The following is a 14059-nucleotide window of genomic DNA, read 5'->3' on the forward strand; positions in this document are numbered from 1 at the left end:
TTCTCATTGTAATGATAATCTCAATAAAATTCTAATTGAATTGAAAACAGCCCCTGGCAGCCAACGGAGCCACGCTGATTGTGATAGGGGGAGAAGTAACAGGGGGACCTCCAACCTTGAGAGATATTACTTTATCCAGGTGTCCTGCGCGACTGAAACCCGCCGAAATGGGTCCCGTCTGTGCGGGACGGGGACGTGCTGCAAAATCGCAAAAGTTCATCGAAAAAGTTTTCCAGATTTCATCGTTTTTTTTTCATCGTCCATCTGACTCGTTTCGTTCAACTGTGTGTGTGCCTCTGTGTTATCATCATTAGTGTGTCCCATTCTATTTGACTTCATGAAAAATTTAAAGTGCTGTCTCCGGTTCCCAATCGGAATCCGCACTGGGTAAAAAAGGCCATTCAAATGGAAACTTCCACCTGGACCTGTGTGACAGAGCGCATTGCCGTCGACGTCGTTGCTTTCCAAAGAAAAAAAAAAAGCGAGTGGGTGTTTGGATCGGATGACGGAAGGTGAGGGGAAATCACAATCTTTATTTAGCTTCTATGCTTTGTGCTTCTGGGTGCGTCGGTGCAGATACTATGATTGTGCGACAGTTGAGAGAATGGAAAGTTGCTCGCGGGGGCATAAACCAGGATATGGACAGAACAACAGAAGAGCGAAAAACGAAAAAGTCAGGAAAATTACTGCCGAGTTAACAGAAGTCGGCACGGAAAAATCTATTCATGCTGGATGGAGAGTGTCTACGGTTACATAGGGATAATTAGATTCCATTTGCTACATTTACTTTGGAAGGTGTTGCCAGGAAATATGATAATGCCCTGATGGTGGTCCAGGAGAATCTGAGATTGTTTTTCCGCGTGGGCATTTGTGAAGTACTTGTTGTTGCCAACCGATCGAAGAATTCTGCGAAGAACCTTGAACCGAGAAAAGTTTCCTTCTTTTGAAGGAGCACTTATATTTCAACGTTTTAAATCCAGCTGGATTGCCAGTGTGGAAATTCAATTGCTACGTCATTTGGTGCTTTTAAAATGGTTGGTTTTACATTACAAAACATCATCTTTTGTACAAAGTGCTAATCTTATCACCCTGCGATAAAGCAATTCAGCTATAAATTGCCATTATTTTTCAAACAATATTTTCAGCATCTCACGGATGTCATGGCCCGCTTTTAAAAACGGCAATTTTTCATCCGCTATTGATTACAGTTTTTCCACTTCTGTTCACCGCCCTCCCGCTATCGGTGTGGCACCGGGAACGAAGAAAGGAACGACCAAACGTTGAGAATCTTTTCCCCATACATATTATCTCATATTTGTCACCCGCAATGCCGTATACGCTGTTTATTTCCCAATTACTCGACATTCTGCCTTCTTTTCCACAATGCTGCCGGTCGAACGTCGACGTCGTCTGTTGGTCTTTCTGGTAACAAGGAAGCTTCCTTTTGACGTAGTGCAGAGTTCACCACGTGGCACCACTTCATCACGACGCGTTCTGAATGAGTTCCGGTCGGTGCTTGGAACTTGGAATGGCTTCACAAAAGCGCGTTGCTGCCATACTTAACAAACGCTTTAATATATCACAAATAATGGAAACAAATAAATCATCGGCCGTTTCCTAACGAGCTCGATTTTGGGAACTTTTCCAGTGACATTCCCCATAATTTCAAGTACGTTCTTTTTTAATGGTGCTGTTGTCCATAACACAGCATTTGCTTTGTACTTCTTCACGAACTAAGTACGGTGACTTTTATGACCTTCACATTAATGGAATTAAAAAAAAATAATGGTTTAAATTTACATTTGATGTAGATTGTAAATGATTTAAAAAGTACAATCGCAAAATTCATGATTTTAAAATCGATTTTCGATTCAAATTTTCAGAAAATATCCCAAACAAGTATTGCACTTCCCAACTAACCAACAAGTCCACTAATTCGCCTTTTTGCGATATAAGGCCAATATACGACTAATATAAAGCTTAGCATGCCCTATGTTAGCCGTGTATCAGCCTTATATTACAAAAAGGCGAATTAGCGGGCTTGTTGGATGCATGGGTTCGCCTTTGGTCCCTGGTCGTCGGTACACTCTCACACAGCCACAGAGAAACAATTCCTACCGAAATCAATTCACCTTCTAATGCTCCCGGGGGAAATTTTCCGTTTCCAGCGGATCACGAAATCCACACCAAAGAAACACTGCTCCCCCTCAATTCAGGATCCAAAGTTGTCGTCGTCGTCGTTGGTCGTAGGTACGCCTAGCTAAAGCATTCAATTTTCGTCAAGAAAACACCCACTCACAAACGTACGTGTGACCATGTGTGTGAAGACCACAGAACAATCGCCTCGTTTCCGCTGGGATACATTTGGAGGGAAAAAAGGAGCACTTTCATCCGAATCGAATGATAAAAGATGGATGAAGTTACGACTCGGCATCCAAACCCAACATTGTACATGCACAGCTTGAAGTTTGCAAAAGTAACTTTCTTTGTATGCTGTGAACAGAAAGCGTAATTTCCACTCACGCAGTAGACACAACCAGGAAACATTGTAGTTCTATTATTATTATTCAAAGCAAACAAACTCGGGCAAGCGAAGATAGTGGCAAGGCTCAAGATAAGCAACATTGTAGGTATTTTATTTTCTGTGGAAAGGTGCTAGCAGCCGCCGCCCCATTTGACGACCGACATTACGTCCATTCTTTATGAATCCTTCATCCTGAAATTGTGTGTTCCGTGTACTCACCCGATAGTAGCCATCCTCCCGCTTGACGTACGGAGCGTAGGGGGCCGTCGTCTGGATGACGGCTTTCAGATGTGGCAACTGGCTCTTGATGGAGTAGATCTTCTCCATCTGCTTGGCGTCGTCCACCACGACGATGTTGGTCCGGGAGCTTTCCAGCACGTGCTTAACCGATTCGGCGGAATTGGTCGTATACACACCGGTAATGATGCCACTGTAGTGCGGGGGAAGGTGAAGATTGATTACGATTTTGCACACAGTCATTTTCTCGCAATATAAAATAAAAAGAAAGTTTTTCGGTGCGATGATACGTACCCAGCGTGGATGGCCGACAGCTCGGAAACGAACCACTCGGGACTGTTGAAGGCGAGCACGCTAACCGTGTGCTGGGGCTCCAGGCCAAGTTTGATGAATACCTTGGCCATCTTGTGGACGCGGTCGCGGTATTCCCTGGAATGGTGCGATAAGATTAATCGAGATGCGTAATATAAACGGAACGAATGGGTTAAACGAGTCCCATGTCATGTCGGCTAGATGGATGGCGATGCGATGTGACAATGGATGTAGACTATTGGTTGATGTAGGGGATAGTGGGGCTAAACGCCGCGTTCGAGCTGAAGTTGTAATGTTTCCGGGCATTGTTAAAGGTGGGAAAACTTAAAAACAACGAAACTGAAAACGCTTCTTAACTTTGTACAAGTTAAAACACAGGACGGAACGCAAGTAGCATTTGTGTGAGGCAAAACCAATGCCCTTAAGGTAGTTCCTTGAAGCGACCAATAATGGCCGTCAAGATGGCTGATATTCCCTATCACTCAAGATTTCTAGAGCATAAATCTTAAACGCTGTTGTGACATTACTCAAGAAATTGGAACTCCTTGTGTGAAGTTACAGTTTCATTGTGGTATGTTTCGTGAATGTTGTGCTCTTGAAATTTAGAGGTGGTACAGGTATACCTTGATATAACGTAACTGTCACTTTTCTTTTCCATCGTCGATTTCACTCAAGCAACTATTCAATCATGCAAAGTAACAATACTATCGGACAGGTGAGACAATCCCCTATATGATAGTAATGTTAAGTTGTGTGGTTGAATTGTTGTTTTCGAGAAATCGACGATGAAACTCAAAAGTGACAGTTACGTTAAATCGAGGTATACCTGTAATGAGATTGATCAGAAATAAGATTTCCACATCGATTGACTTTAAGGTATGAGGGCTTATTGGTGTTAGCAAAATTTGCAAATGTTTAGTGGTGTCATATTTCATTGCAATGTTTATCTTTTTACACGGAGAAGCCTTTGGCAGTTACATGATTCTTTCTGTTCGCAGTTTGGAATGTTGGGTAGAGTGACGTCGTCACTTGAGTGTTCAGCAATGTTTACAATATTTTTTGCTTCTAACACCAGCAAGCTGCCTGTTGGCTCAGACTCTATATAAACGCCATTGAGGCTAAACGACCCTATACAAACTCAACATCAGAGAACCTTAATTGTCAGGGTAGGTACAAAATTGTGCCGAAAAATTTAAAATTAATAATTTCCTATGTTCTATCATCGCTAATATGTCAATAGGCCATTAAATTGTAAAATAAGCGCTATATTACATTCAAGATGAACAATTATTATTTTGTCTGGTCTGAGCGAAAAAATATCTGAAGGGTTATTGTAAGCACAGGAGTTCACTTGGCACAAAATGGCGCAATAGGTAGATGAACATATTTTCTCTTTTTTCTGATAAATTGATTCATCTGAGATGCTCCAAAACGTCATCAACAGTTTGTTAATTTAATTCTGTATCGTTCTTTCAAGGGTCCTGCTGCGTTCAGGAATGTTAAAAATTAAAGGATTATAGAGATTTGATCCCCCGCAATATTCGAATTAATCCAAACGTTTAGAGCATCGTTCACTTTGACAATTTCCGATAGGGATGGATCGCTTTCCTTTTTAATATAGAATGCTTACGTTAAATCCAATTAATTTTTCAGTTAACGCATCTTAAAATAGATCGTTTAGTGCACTGATTGCCGATTGAAATTTGCTTGAGGTACTAGGAGTAATAGATCTAATGTTAGCCCATCTGAAGAACGGGGCCCATCGGTACAAATATCTTCTTCTACATCTTCTTTTGCTTGTTACGTCCCTACTCTCAACTTTTCAACTGGTTTAAAATGTCATTTTCGTGCGCTCAATAGTTAGTGCCTTCATAAGACATCTACCTCTAAGGTATGATGTATTCGAAGAAGTTTTCATTAAATTAAATTTAAAGTTTTCATACCGTTGATTAATTCCCCTAAAAGTGAGGTAGAGGTAGTCTAATATGAGTGCGACTATGCACCGCAGGTTGCGTTTTTAGTTGCCTCGTTGAAAATTTTCGGTGATAGATACCAAGAGAAAGCTTGATAGCATATCATCATGAGACTTCAATGATTCCTATGACGAGTTTCTCATAACATAAAAGTTGATTTTACTACATAAATTTCAATTTTACTTATCTGGTTCAACAGCATACATAGGGAGGTTGCAACAATTGTTGTCATTAATTTGAAAGTGGTATTTTTTATTAAAGTAAATGTTAATAAATCTAAATTGTTTGAAAAACTGTTATAAAATGTTTTAAATACACTCCCGATCATAAGTTTAAGGACACCCCCAAAAAAACATGACAAATTTGTTATGTTCATATCTCTTCAGATCATTTGAAAGGTTTTGAATGGAACTTTCCTCGTAGGCAAATTTTTCAATATAGTTTTCAAATTTTGTGTGCTAAAAGTTCACCCAGAGTTACAATATTTTTCAAAATTTACTCTGAAGAATCGTGATTTATTTTCTCAGAATAGGGTTGGCCAAATTTTGAAATAAAAGTAGTAGTAGAACACTTATGCTATACCATTCATACCATTGAAATAACCTTTGGAGATCGAAAATTGAACGTAAAATGAGAGATCATTGAACAAAACATACTTGCATGGTTCTTTGAGGGTGTCCTTAAACTTAGGATCGGTAGTGTATAGAGAAACCAATGGTTTTCTATTAAATGTACAGTGATTTTTATGATAATTGCCTACATATAGGCGCAAATATGCATTTTAAGAAATCTTTTGTAATTTCTGGCTCGAACACACATCGTAGAGGAATTTTAACATGTGATTCGGACTCAAGTAACCCTATTTTACCCCATTTGCAGGAGATTTTCTTGGAAGTCATTTGAGGGGTTAATCAATTTCACCCCAAAAATGTCCTAAAACTAAACAAAACACTCAATACGAAAAGTAATCAAGCCGAACGATAGAGACATCATAGCTACCGATCTTAATAAAACTAGTTTGTCAATTTCGTTGAACAACGTCAAAGGCATCACAGTTTGCTTTCAGCTTTCAGCTTTCGCTACGAACTATCTGTAGAATTCCTTAGGTATTCTTTAAAAAAAAACGCTTGAAGTTCTCTCCAAAATGTTCTTGGAATGCCTCCTGAGATTTATTTAAATTTCTGTTGAAAAATTCTTAGGCATTCTCAAAAGTATGCGTTCTTCAAAAAAAAAAACCGTACATACTTCCTTGTTCTCCTTCGAATTTCCTTGAATTCTTCCTCGTAATTCTCTGAACCCTTCTCAAAATTGGACTTCGGTTGAGAAATCTTTTGGAACTATCTTAAGATTCACATTTCCTTTGAATTGTTATCAGAATTCTCTTGGAGTTATTGTCAGGGGCAACTGAAGTTTGAAGTTTTTATCAGAATTTCTCAGAATACTCATTTGAACATCTCTGAAAATATTATCAAAACCAATTTTGTAAATTTTCTCAAAATGCTATTGGAATTTTCCTGGAAAATCTTCGAAAATTCTCCTCATGATCCCTATGGAATTCCACTCAGAATTCAGGGCTAGAACTAGCTTGTCTACCTATAGAGCAGTTCCTGGCAAAATAGCAAAAAAAAAATCTTAATTGACCTTCGTCGTATGTATGAAATTTTACGTAATTGTTTGCTATGGGAACACTTTTGCTGAAATTCGGCCATTTTTGATCTTGTAAAATGGCACCCTTAATTTGTTTTAAATTATAGCACGGACACGGCATTTCTGATCAACATGACGTCTGAGACAAAGCAATAGAGAAAAATAATGTCTTTCTGAAAAAAAATAACAAAAGTTAATTTTTTATTTATTATAAATGCCCGATTTCTGATTTTTTTTTCAAAAAAAAAACTCGCAAACTTTTGGAACATTCAAAACTACGGACACTTGAAAACTATCAAAAATCGCAGTACAAGATCTTTGGGTTAATTGTTTGAACTTTTTATTAGTACAGTGTTAGTACAGTTTGTTCACATAAAATGATTTAAAATATTTCAAACATTTGTTACTGTGTATTGTTCTCAAAGTTCTGTGCAAAGTTATTCTGAATCGGATACAGGAGAAGATCGACGTGACTCTCCGACGGCAGCAAGCAGGATTCCGTGCCGGAAGATCTTTTGTGGACCATATTGTCAAGCTCCGCATCATCCTGGAGCAGGTCAATGAATTCGAAGAGTCCCTTTATTTGGTATTCATTGACTACGAAAAAGCTTTCGACCGTCTCAATCACGAGAATCTGTGGGGCGTCCTGAGACGCAAGGGAGTCCCGGATAAAATCGTCAACCTCATCGAAGCGCAGTATGAGGCTTTCACGTGCAGAGTTCTGCATAACGGAGCCTTGTCCGACCCTATCCGGGTAGTCGCTGGTGTGAGACAAGGATGTATACTATCACCGCTACTGTTTCTCATCGTAATATCGACGAGATCATGGTAGGTGCAATTGACCGTGCACCGAACCGTGGGCTGCTTTGGCAGCTTATCACCATGGAGCATCTCAACGACTTCGATTTGGCTGATGATGTTGCTCTACTAGCACAACGGCGCTCTGATATGCAGAGTAAGCTCAATGACCTAACCAAACGCTCCTCTGAGGCGGGTCTCACCATCACGTCAACAACACCAAATCTTTGGATATCAACACGGGCAACCCTTCCAACTTTACGGTAGCGGGGCAAGCAGTGGAGAAGGTCGAAAGTTTCCAATATCTTGGTAACCAAATAGCGTCGGACGGCGGGACCAAGAGCGACATAGGTGCACGAATCAAGAAGACTAGGGCTGCCTTTGCGAGTTTACGAAACGTATGGAGATCCAACCAGATAAGTCAACGAACGTGAAATCTGTGTTGTTATACGCCAGCGAGACTTGGTGTGTATCAGCGGAGAGCACTCAAAAGCTGCAGGTCTTCATCCACCGATGCCTGCGGTATATAATTCTTTTTATCTAGTTCGTTTATTTGGAAGGCTCAATCGCGTTAGCTTTACGGAGCCGATAATTCATTGTTCACTGTGTGTAACAAGATTCACTTAATTCTATGTCTAGTAGGAGTTGGGCCGATTACTCGCGGCTTACTCGAGGTAGAAGGGTACATTTTCGAAGGATAGGATCAGGGGAGGAGCTTGGGGTAGGGTTTCGTTGTCTCATCAGAGCGTTGTCGCCAGTATGAACGGTAGTGCTGTTCTAGCTTCGTCCGGAGTTCGACCGGCTATGGTGGGTGACCAGTGGGCGACGATGAGACTCATCGAGACGTATATAATTCGTGCCTGGTGGCGTCACAACTGGATCTCGAATGCCGAGCTCCATCGTCGATGTCATCAGAAGCCGATAGCAACAGAAATTCGAGAGCGAAAGTGGAGGTGGGTCGGCCACACACTTCGACGGGGCGGAAACGAAATCTGCAAGAAAGCGCTGGATTGGAATCCGGCAGGACATCGCAGCAGAGGCAGACCCAGGGGCTCATAACGGCGGAGCCTCAATAAGGAAATTAAGCAAGTCGGTAGGAATCTGACCTGGGTCAAGGCAAAAGCGAGCAGCTTTCACGTTGGCCCTTTGCACCGCTGGTGGTGCACAGCACCCTTAAGTAAGTAAGTAAACATTATTTTATGAGTAAAAATTCCATAAAAGTTCTTGTTCTACAATTTTTGTAAATTTTTAAGTGTCCATTATTTTGAAAATTTCAAAAGCTTGCATTTCTTATGATTTTGTTTTAATTCAAAAATCTAATATGAACATTTTGAGATGTTTAGATATTTAACAGTTTTGTTGAATTTTTACTTAAAATAACGAAACAATTTTTGTTTGTATATTGTTCCCAGATAAACAGTATATTTCTCTGCAACTTTGTCTTAGACGTCATTTCAATCAAAAGTGCCGATTCCGTGCTACATTTTTTTTATTTCAAAGACGCCATTTTGAAAATTTACAAGATCTTTAGCAAAAATGTCAATTATTGCCCGTAACAAACAAATATACAAAGTTTCATGTAAATCGGAGAAGACCGGGGTTTTTTTTTCGATTCATCACCCTATAACTACTACTCCTCAGCATTTCCTAAGTAATCTCCCCTTTAAAGGCTGTTGGAAGTTTAAAAGCTATCTGGGAACTGTTATCACAATTATGTTGGCATTCATGCTCGAATCTTATTGGAGTTATGTTGAGGAATTTTGCTCAGAATTGCCTTGAGTTCATCCTCAGGAATTCTCCTTGAGTTCTCCTGCTCTTCTCTACAGAATTGAGTGAGACATTCCAGTGACTCCGAGAGTGACCAATGTGGTCAATTATTATCAATTTCAAGAAAAAAAATGAATGTTTATTCACGAAAAACCAGGAAGAAAAAGCTGCACGGCCAATGAGAGTAACTCAGAGACTGAGTTGAATTCGAATCAAAAGTGCAAAAAGTGGAGTTACTCAGTGAGTGAGTAAAATTTTCGTCGATTTTCCTCATATTCAATCATTTTTTTTTTTTTTTTTCCTAAAAAGTAAGGCCAATTTTACTCATTTACTGAGTGAGCATTGATTACTCCTAAGGCCCCGTTCAAATATAACGTAACGCAATAGGGGAGGGGGCACTCTGGCAATACGTTAAACGCCATGTATTAGGTATAGGGAAAGTCCTTGACAAAGGGGTGGGGGGCAGTGTTGGAAAAGTTCGCGATATTTTATGAAGTTCACCAAGGGAAAAGTTTGTGACTCATAGTGAGTTTTCGCGAACTTTTCCATCACTGGTGGGGGGCATTCAAAAATCCGCTTTATAATATTTGAACAGGCTCCTAAATAGTGTCCAAAGATGTCCACCACGACGACAGCATGAGATGTCCCAACTCTACTTATACAGACACTTTACGTCAATCTACTACATGCTATTTTACAAGACGCTGCTCGAACTGCTTTTTTCAGTTTTAAGAATGGGCAGCTGTTCCACTTATAGTGGTGTAGGTACCTATAATTGCGGTGTGGGTTTTATGTCAGAACACTGATGGAAAACCAAATAAATTTATTTTTCATAGGTAACTGCCCTAAAATAGAGTAGATCTCGATACTTGAAACTTGAAGTAGCCCAAAAATGACGGAAAATTATTTGTTTTTCTTAAGATTTTGCCTCCTTTGCACCTATAATTACGGTAGTATTCCTATAAAATGGTGCCTCATAGCCTAGTCAGTATTACCAAGACGAAGGTGGTGGGTTCGATTCCCGGTCCCTGTCATATAGAAAGCATAAGAGTATACACATAGATACATCGACAAATTCGTGCATTGGTAATTGGCATCGAAAGCTTTTAATTTAATAACTATGGAAGTGCATTTAGATAGAACACACACACGTGCTCTCAACTGCGTAATAAGCTAATATGCGATAAGCAATAAGCTAGAAAATGCGAAGAATTCCTATAATAAGGGAATCCATAAGAAACCAATAATGCGTGTTTCCACTATAGCACAGACAAACAGACGTAACTCTTTTAAAGAGTTCTATAGAATGTATGTATACACACTTAAATTTTTTCGCCGCGATTCCAACAGCCGAGTAATTCTGTAATTTATTTTGCTGAGATTCAGTAAAACAATTGCCGAGACTCAGCTAACAAATATCATTTTGCTGAGATATCAGCTAACAAACAGATATTTTGCAGATATATCAGCAAAAGTAAATACCGATGTAATCGGCTGTTGGAGATTTTACCGAGCTAGATTAAGTGTGTAGAAACGTCAAAGTGATACGATGCCAGCGCTGTGGCCAGTTCGCGGAACTGATAATATTCAAATCAACCGTTAAATCCGTGAACGAAGATACACATTGAAAAGTTATGTCTGTTTGTCTGTGATTATAGGAACCATTGATATCAACTACTACTGGAACAGTGTTCCTATTAAATGTAGAACAAGTTTTTTGAAAACGTATACAATTGAATCACAATGCAATATTTTTCTAGCAAAATATTTATGTATTTTTTTAATAAATAAATTGTTTTAGTGCCTTCACTACTGGCTCACCCACCCTATCCTAACCATTGTGAGAAAAAAAAATATTTGTCAAATGACAAAACCAACTTGATTCCTCCTCCCGCCCAATAATTTCACGAAGATGACGAAGAAGTTTTATCCAAATAGGAGAGAATAGCTCTAATGCAAAAACAAATAAGGAGGGGTCTAACACAATTCTTTTCGCCCAATCGGATTCAATGTCAACTCTTAACCTAACTGTTCGAATATAAACTGAACAGTCCTAATGATTCGTATAGCCATATTAATCAGCATAAACGACATACAGGTGCGTTAAGTCTAAAAATAGATTATAGCTTTATTCAATCTTTCCCATATACCAATAGCTTTCAAGCACTTCATTAAAGACACCGAACTGAACGACAGTTCAACGCAGCACATTTTAACATTCTTCACGCGACGCGCGAAAAATAAACAATCAAAACAAACCGGCTGTTGCTTTCTTTTGCGCTTGCCATGCACACGGTCGCGGCACTTATGTAGTCACTTCAGTCACCGACACACCCGTTGGTCCCTATAGTATAGTAGACTGAACTGGATTCTGAATGAATAGAGCACAATCGACCACCTTGTCCTTGTCACTTTTTGCACAATTTTATAACCACCGCTTCACCATTATTCAACAGGGGATGTAGCTCAGATGGTAGAGCGCTCGCTTAGCATGTGAGAGGTACGGGGATCGATGCCCCGCATCTCCAATAAACTTTTTACTTAATTTCGGCATTTACTCACCTATACGTAACCGGTGTCCAGGTCTTCTGGGCATTCTTGTACATAATAGCCGGATGATCTGGATAGTCTCGCACCGTGCGGTTCATCAATTCTGGCACTGAAATAGGATCGAGCGAAGCGATACCTTCCTTGGCAACGCGTAGCTTCACCGCCTGGGTCGTATCCGTGGTGGTTAGAATTTCCACCTGCTCGACGTGCCCATACCGGTTGGGCTTTTCCTCTTTCAGCTGCTCGGACATTTTGGGATGTGGAGATTTCGCCCTTTTCTCGTTAAGATTTGAGGATTGATGCAGTAGCAGCCTGCTAGTCGATAGCAGCTTCCGCAGTCGTTACCGAGCTGATGGGATCTGAAATGATGGAAATAGAAAAAAACGAACTGCAGTCAGTGAACGAGCTCTCATTAACGGGTGATCAACTAGTAATTAAAGCATTTTGCTTTCGAGATGAAATAGTACTGTTATTAACGCGGGGTAGCAATCAACGAGCGAACCGCAAAAACTGTCATTGTTGCAATGTTTATGAGTGACTGTTGAGTTTCGGTTGTCATCGTAGGACAAGTAGGCGGAAATTGTCGTTCATGACTGTCCACAAAAAGTAATTCCCTATAACCCAGTTCCTAATGGCCTATTGCATGGAAATCCATATCACTTTAGACGCGAATCCCATCTAATCCACTCGATTGATCCCGGTGGTGGTGGAGGCTTGATTTATTTACAACCTACTATAGATTCCCACATTACCGCTCGGTTAACAACGACGCTTGTCAGTCAGTCAGGCAGCGCGGTATGAAAGGTGTGGGTGGGATGGGAAATACCTTAAATAGTACGCATTCGCTCTGTAATGGCATGCTCGATAACGATTTCGTTGATAGCGAACCCGGGTTTATGTGCTATATTAGCACATAATTGATTGCTGGCCGAGCTCGGATGACTGCCGTCGTCGTACTTCGCACACGGGCCGATGAGCTCGAGATTTGCTCTATTATTCCGAACGATACGGAACGATTGATTCCTGATACCAGCGATTGTCGAAATAGGTATAGGGTCAATGGCCGATTTTTATCACATCCAAATGGATGGCAGGCACGTTTTCAACGTTCAGCTTGCATAGCCTGCATTATGCATTTTACTGACGTCAGATAGCCGTTATCTTTGAAACGGATCGATATGACCCAATTGAAAAAATTGGAAAAATCACCCTATTATGACTTTATAAAAGTGATAAGATTCAGATAATGTGTGATTCTAAGCTTATAACGTCAATGCGGGCGTAAATTTAGAAGTAGGTAATACATATTCCATTACTTTGAAATTAAAAACTGACTTACAACAAGCCATGTTTGAAAACATCCCTATCAGTTCCCGATTGCAAAGTAAACAAATTCCCGAACGAAGTTCATACTCGCTTCTAATGAGCCAATACAGAGCACCAATCAGGCTTATCGGTCTATTGATTATATAATCCGCATCGCATGTCTAACGTGAGGAACAACAACCACTACAACGATTGTATATCATCCGCCAATGAAGTGCTTCGTGTGACTTGAGCTAGCGTGAAAACTTGACCTTTAAACGCCCATAGCTCAATGTCCAGTTTGCTCCTCCTCGCTTCAGTTTGCTCCTCGCCTTTGTCGAATGTTGCTTGTTGTGTTTTATCTGCTACCTAGGATGATGATTAATAAAATTTGCTGTGATTAGAATCCAAGACGTGCGTGCTTGGAAACAATTTCGGCTAAGCCTCATGCGCGAGCTAAAGCCCGTGTGAGCTATTAAAAATCTGCATGTGGGAAGACGGGGTAAGACGGACCACAGCCAGTTCTTTATGAAATCCTCTAAATTAAATGTAGAAAAGATTAACAACATGTTTTTATCATTCACATTTTAGCTCCCGAACTAATGAAACGTCAAAACAATAAATAAAAACATACTTCTCGATCGGTGGGGCTTTGAATTTTGAAAGCAACAAATCTAAGGTTTTTTTTTTCATTCCCTTCATTAGGCTTTACTTCTTCTGTGAGTCTTTATCCACCTATGGTGAGATGTGACCATTCTTACTAATTTATATTCCGTCAATAGAATAAATCAGTGCCAACATTTCAAAGGGGTGTAATTGCTTTTGTAAACAAAGGCTTTATCCGACGATGTCTCGCAAATAAAAGCTCACCCCTCCAAATTGCTAATAAAATAAGCATTCTTCAACCTGTTGGTATCAATAATTGTCATGTATAAGCTTTTATTCG

The 14059-nt window shown here is 40.0% G+C and overlaps 1 protein-coding gene and 1 non-coding gene across 4 annotated transcripts in view; one reads left to right on the forward strand and one right to left on the reverse strand.

Moving 5' to 3' along the window:
• Positions 1-14059, reverse strand: part of bgm (bubblegum) — a 75045-nt gene that overhangs the window by 18310 nt on the left and 42676 nt on the right. For all 3 annotated transcript variants that reach the window (XM_065236055.1, XM_065236064.1, XM_065236071.1), the window contains exons 2-4: positions 11821-12167; positions 3056-3190; positions 2744-2954 (exon numbers count right to left, since the gene is read on the reverse strand). In XM_065236055.1, coding sequence (XP_065092127.1) covers positions 2744-2954; positions 3056-3190; positions 11821-12059 — 585 coding nt within the window. In that variant the 5' untranslated portion in view covers positions 12060-12167. The remainder of the gene's footprint in view (positions 1-2743; positions 2955-3055; positions 3191-11820; positions 12168-14059) is intronic.
• On the forward strand, positions 11714-11786 carry TRNAA-AGC (transfer RNA alanine (anticodon AGC)). The gene has a single exon. It is a non-coding gene; the product is annotated as a tRNA-Ala (tRNA).

Source organism: Ochlerotatus camptorhynchus, unplaced genomic scaffold, assembly GCF_037179485.1.
Source record: "Ochlerotatus camptorhynchus isolate MF236.1 unplaced genomic scaffold, CSIRO-AGI_Acam_v1.1 ptg000040l, whole genome shotgun sequence".
Lineage (NCBI taxonomy): Eukaryota > Metazoa > Arthropoda > Insecta > Diptera > Culicidae > Ochlerotatus > Ochlerotatus camptorhynchus.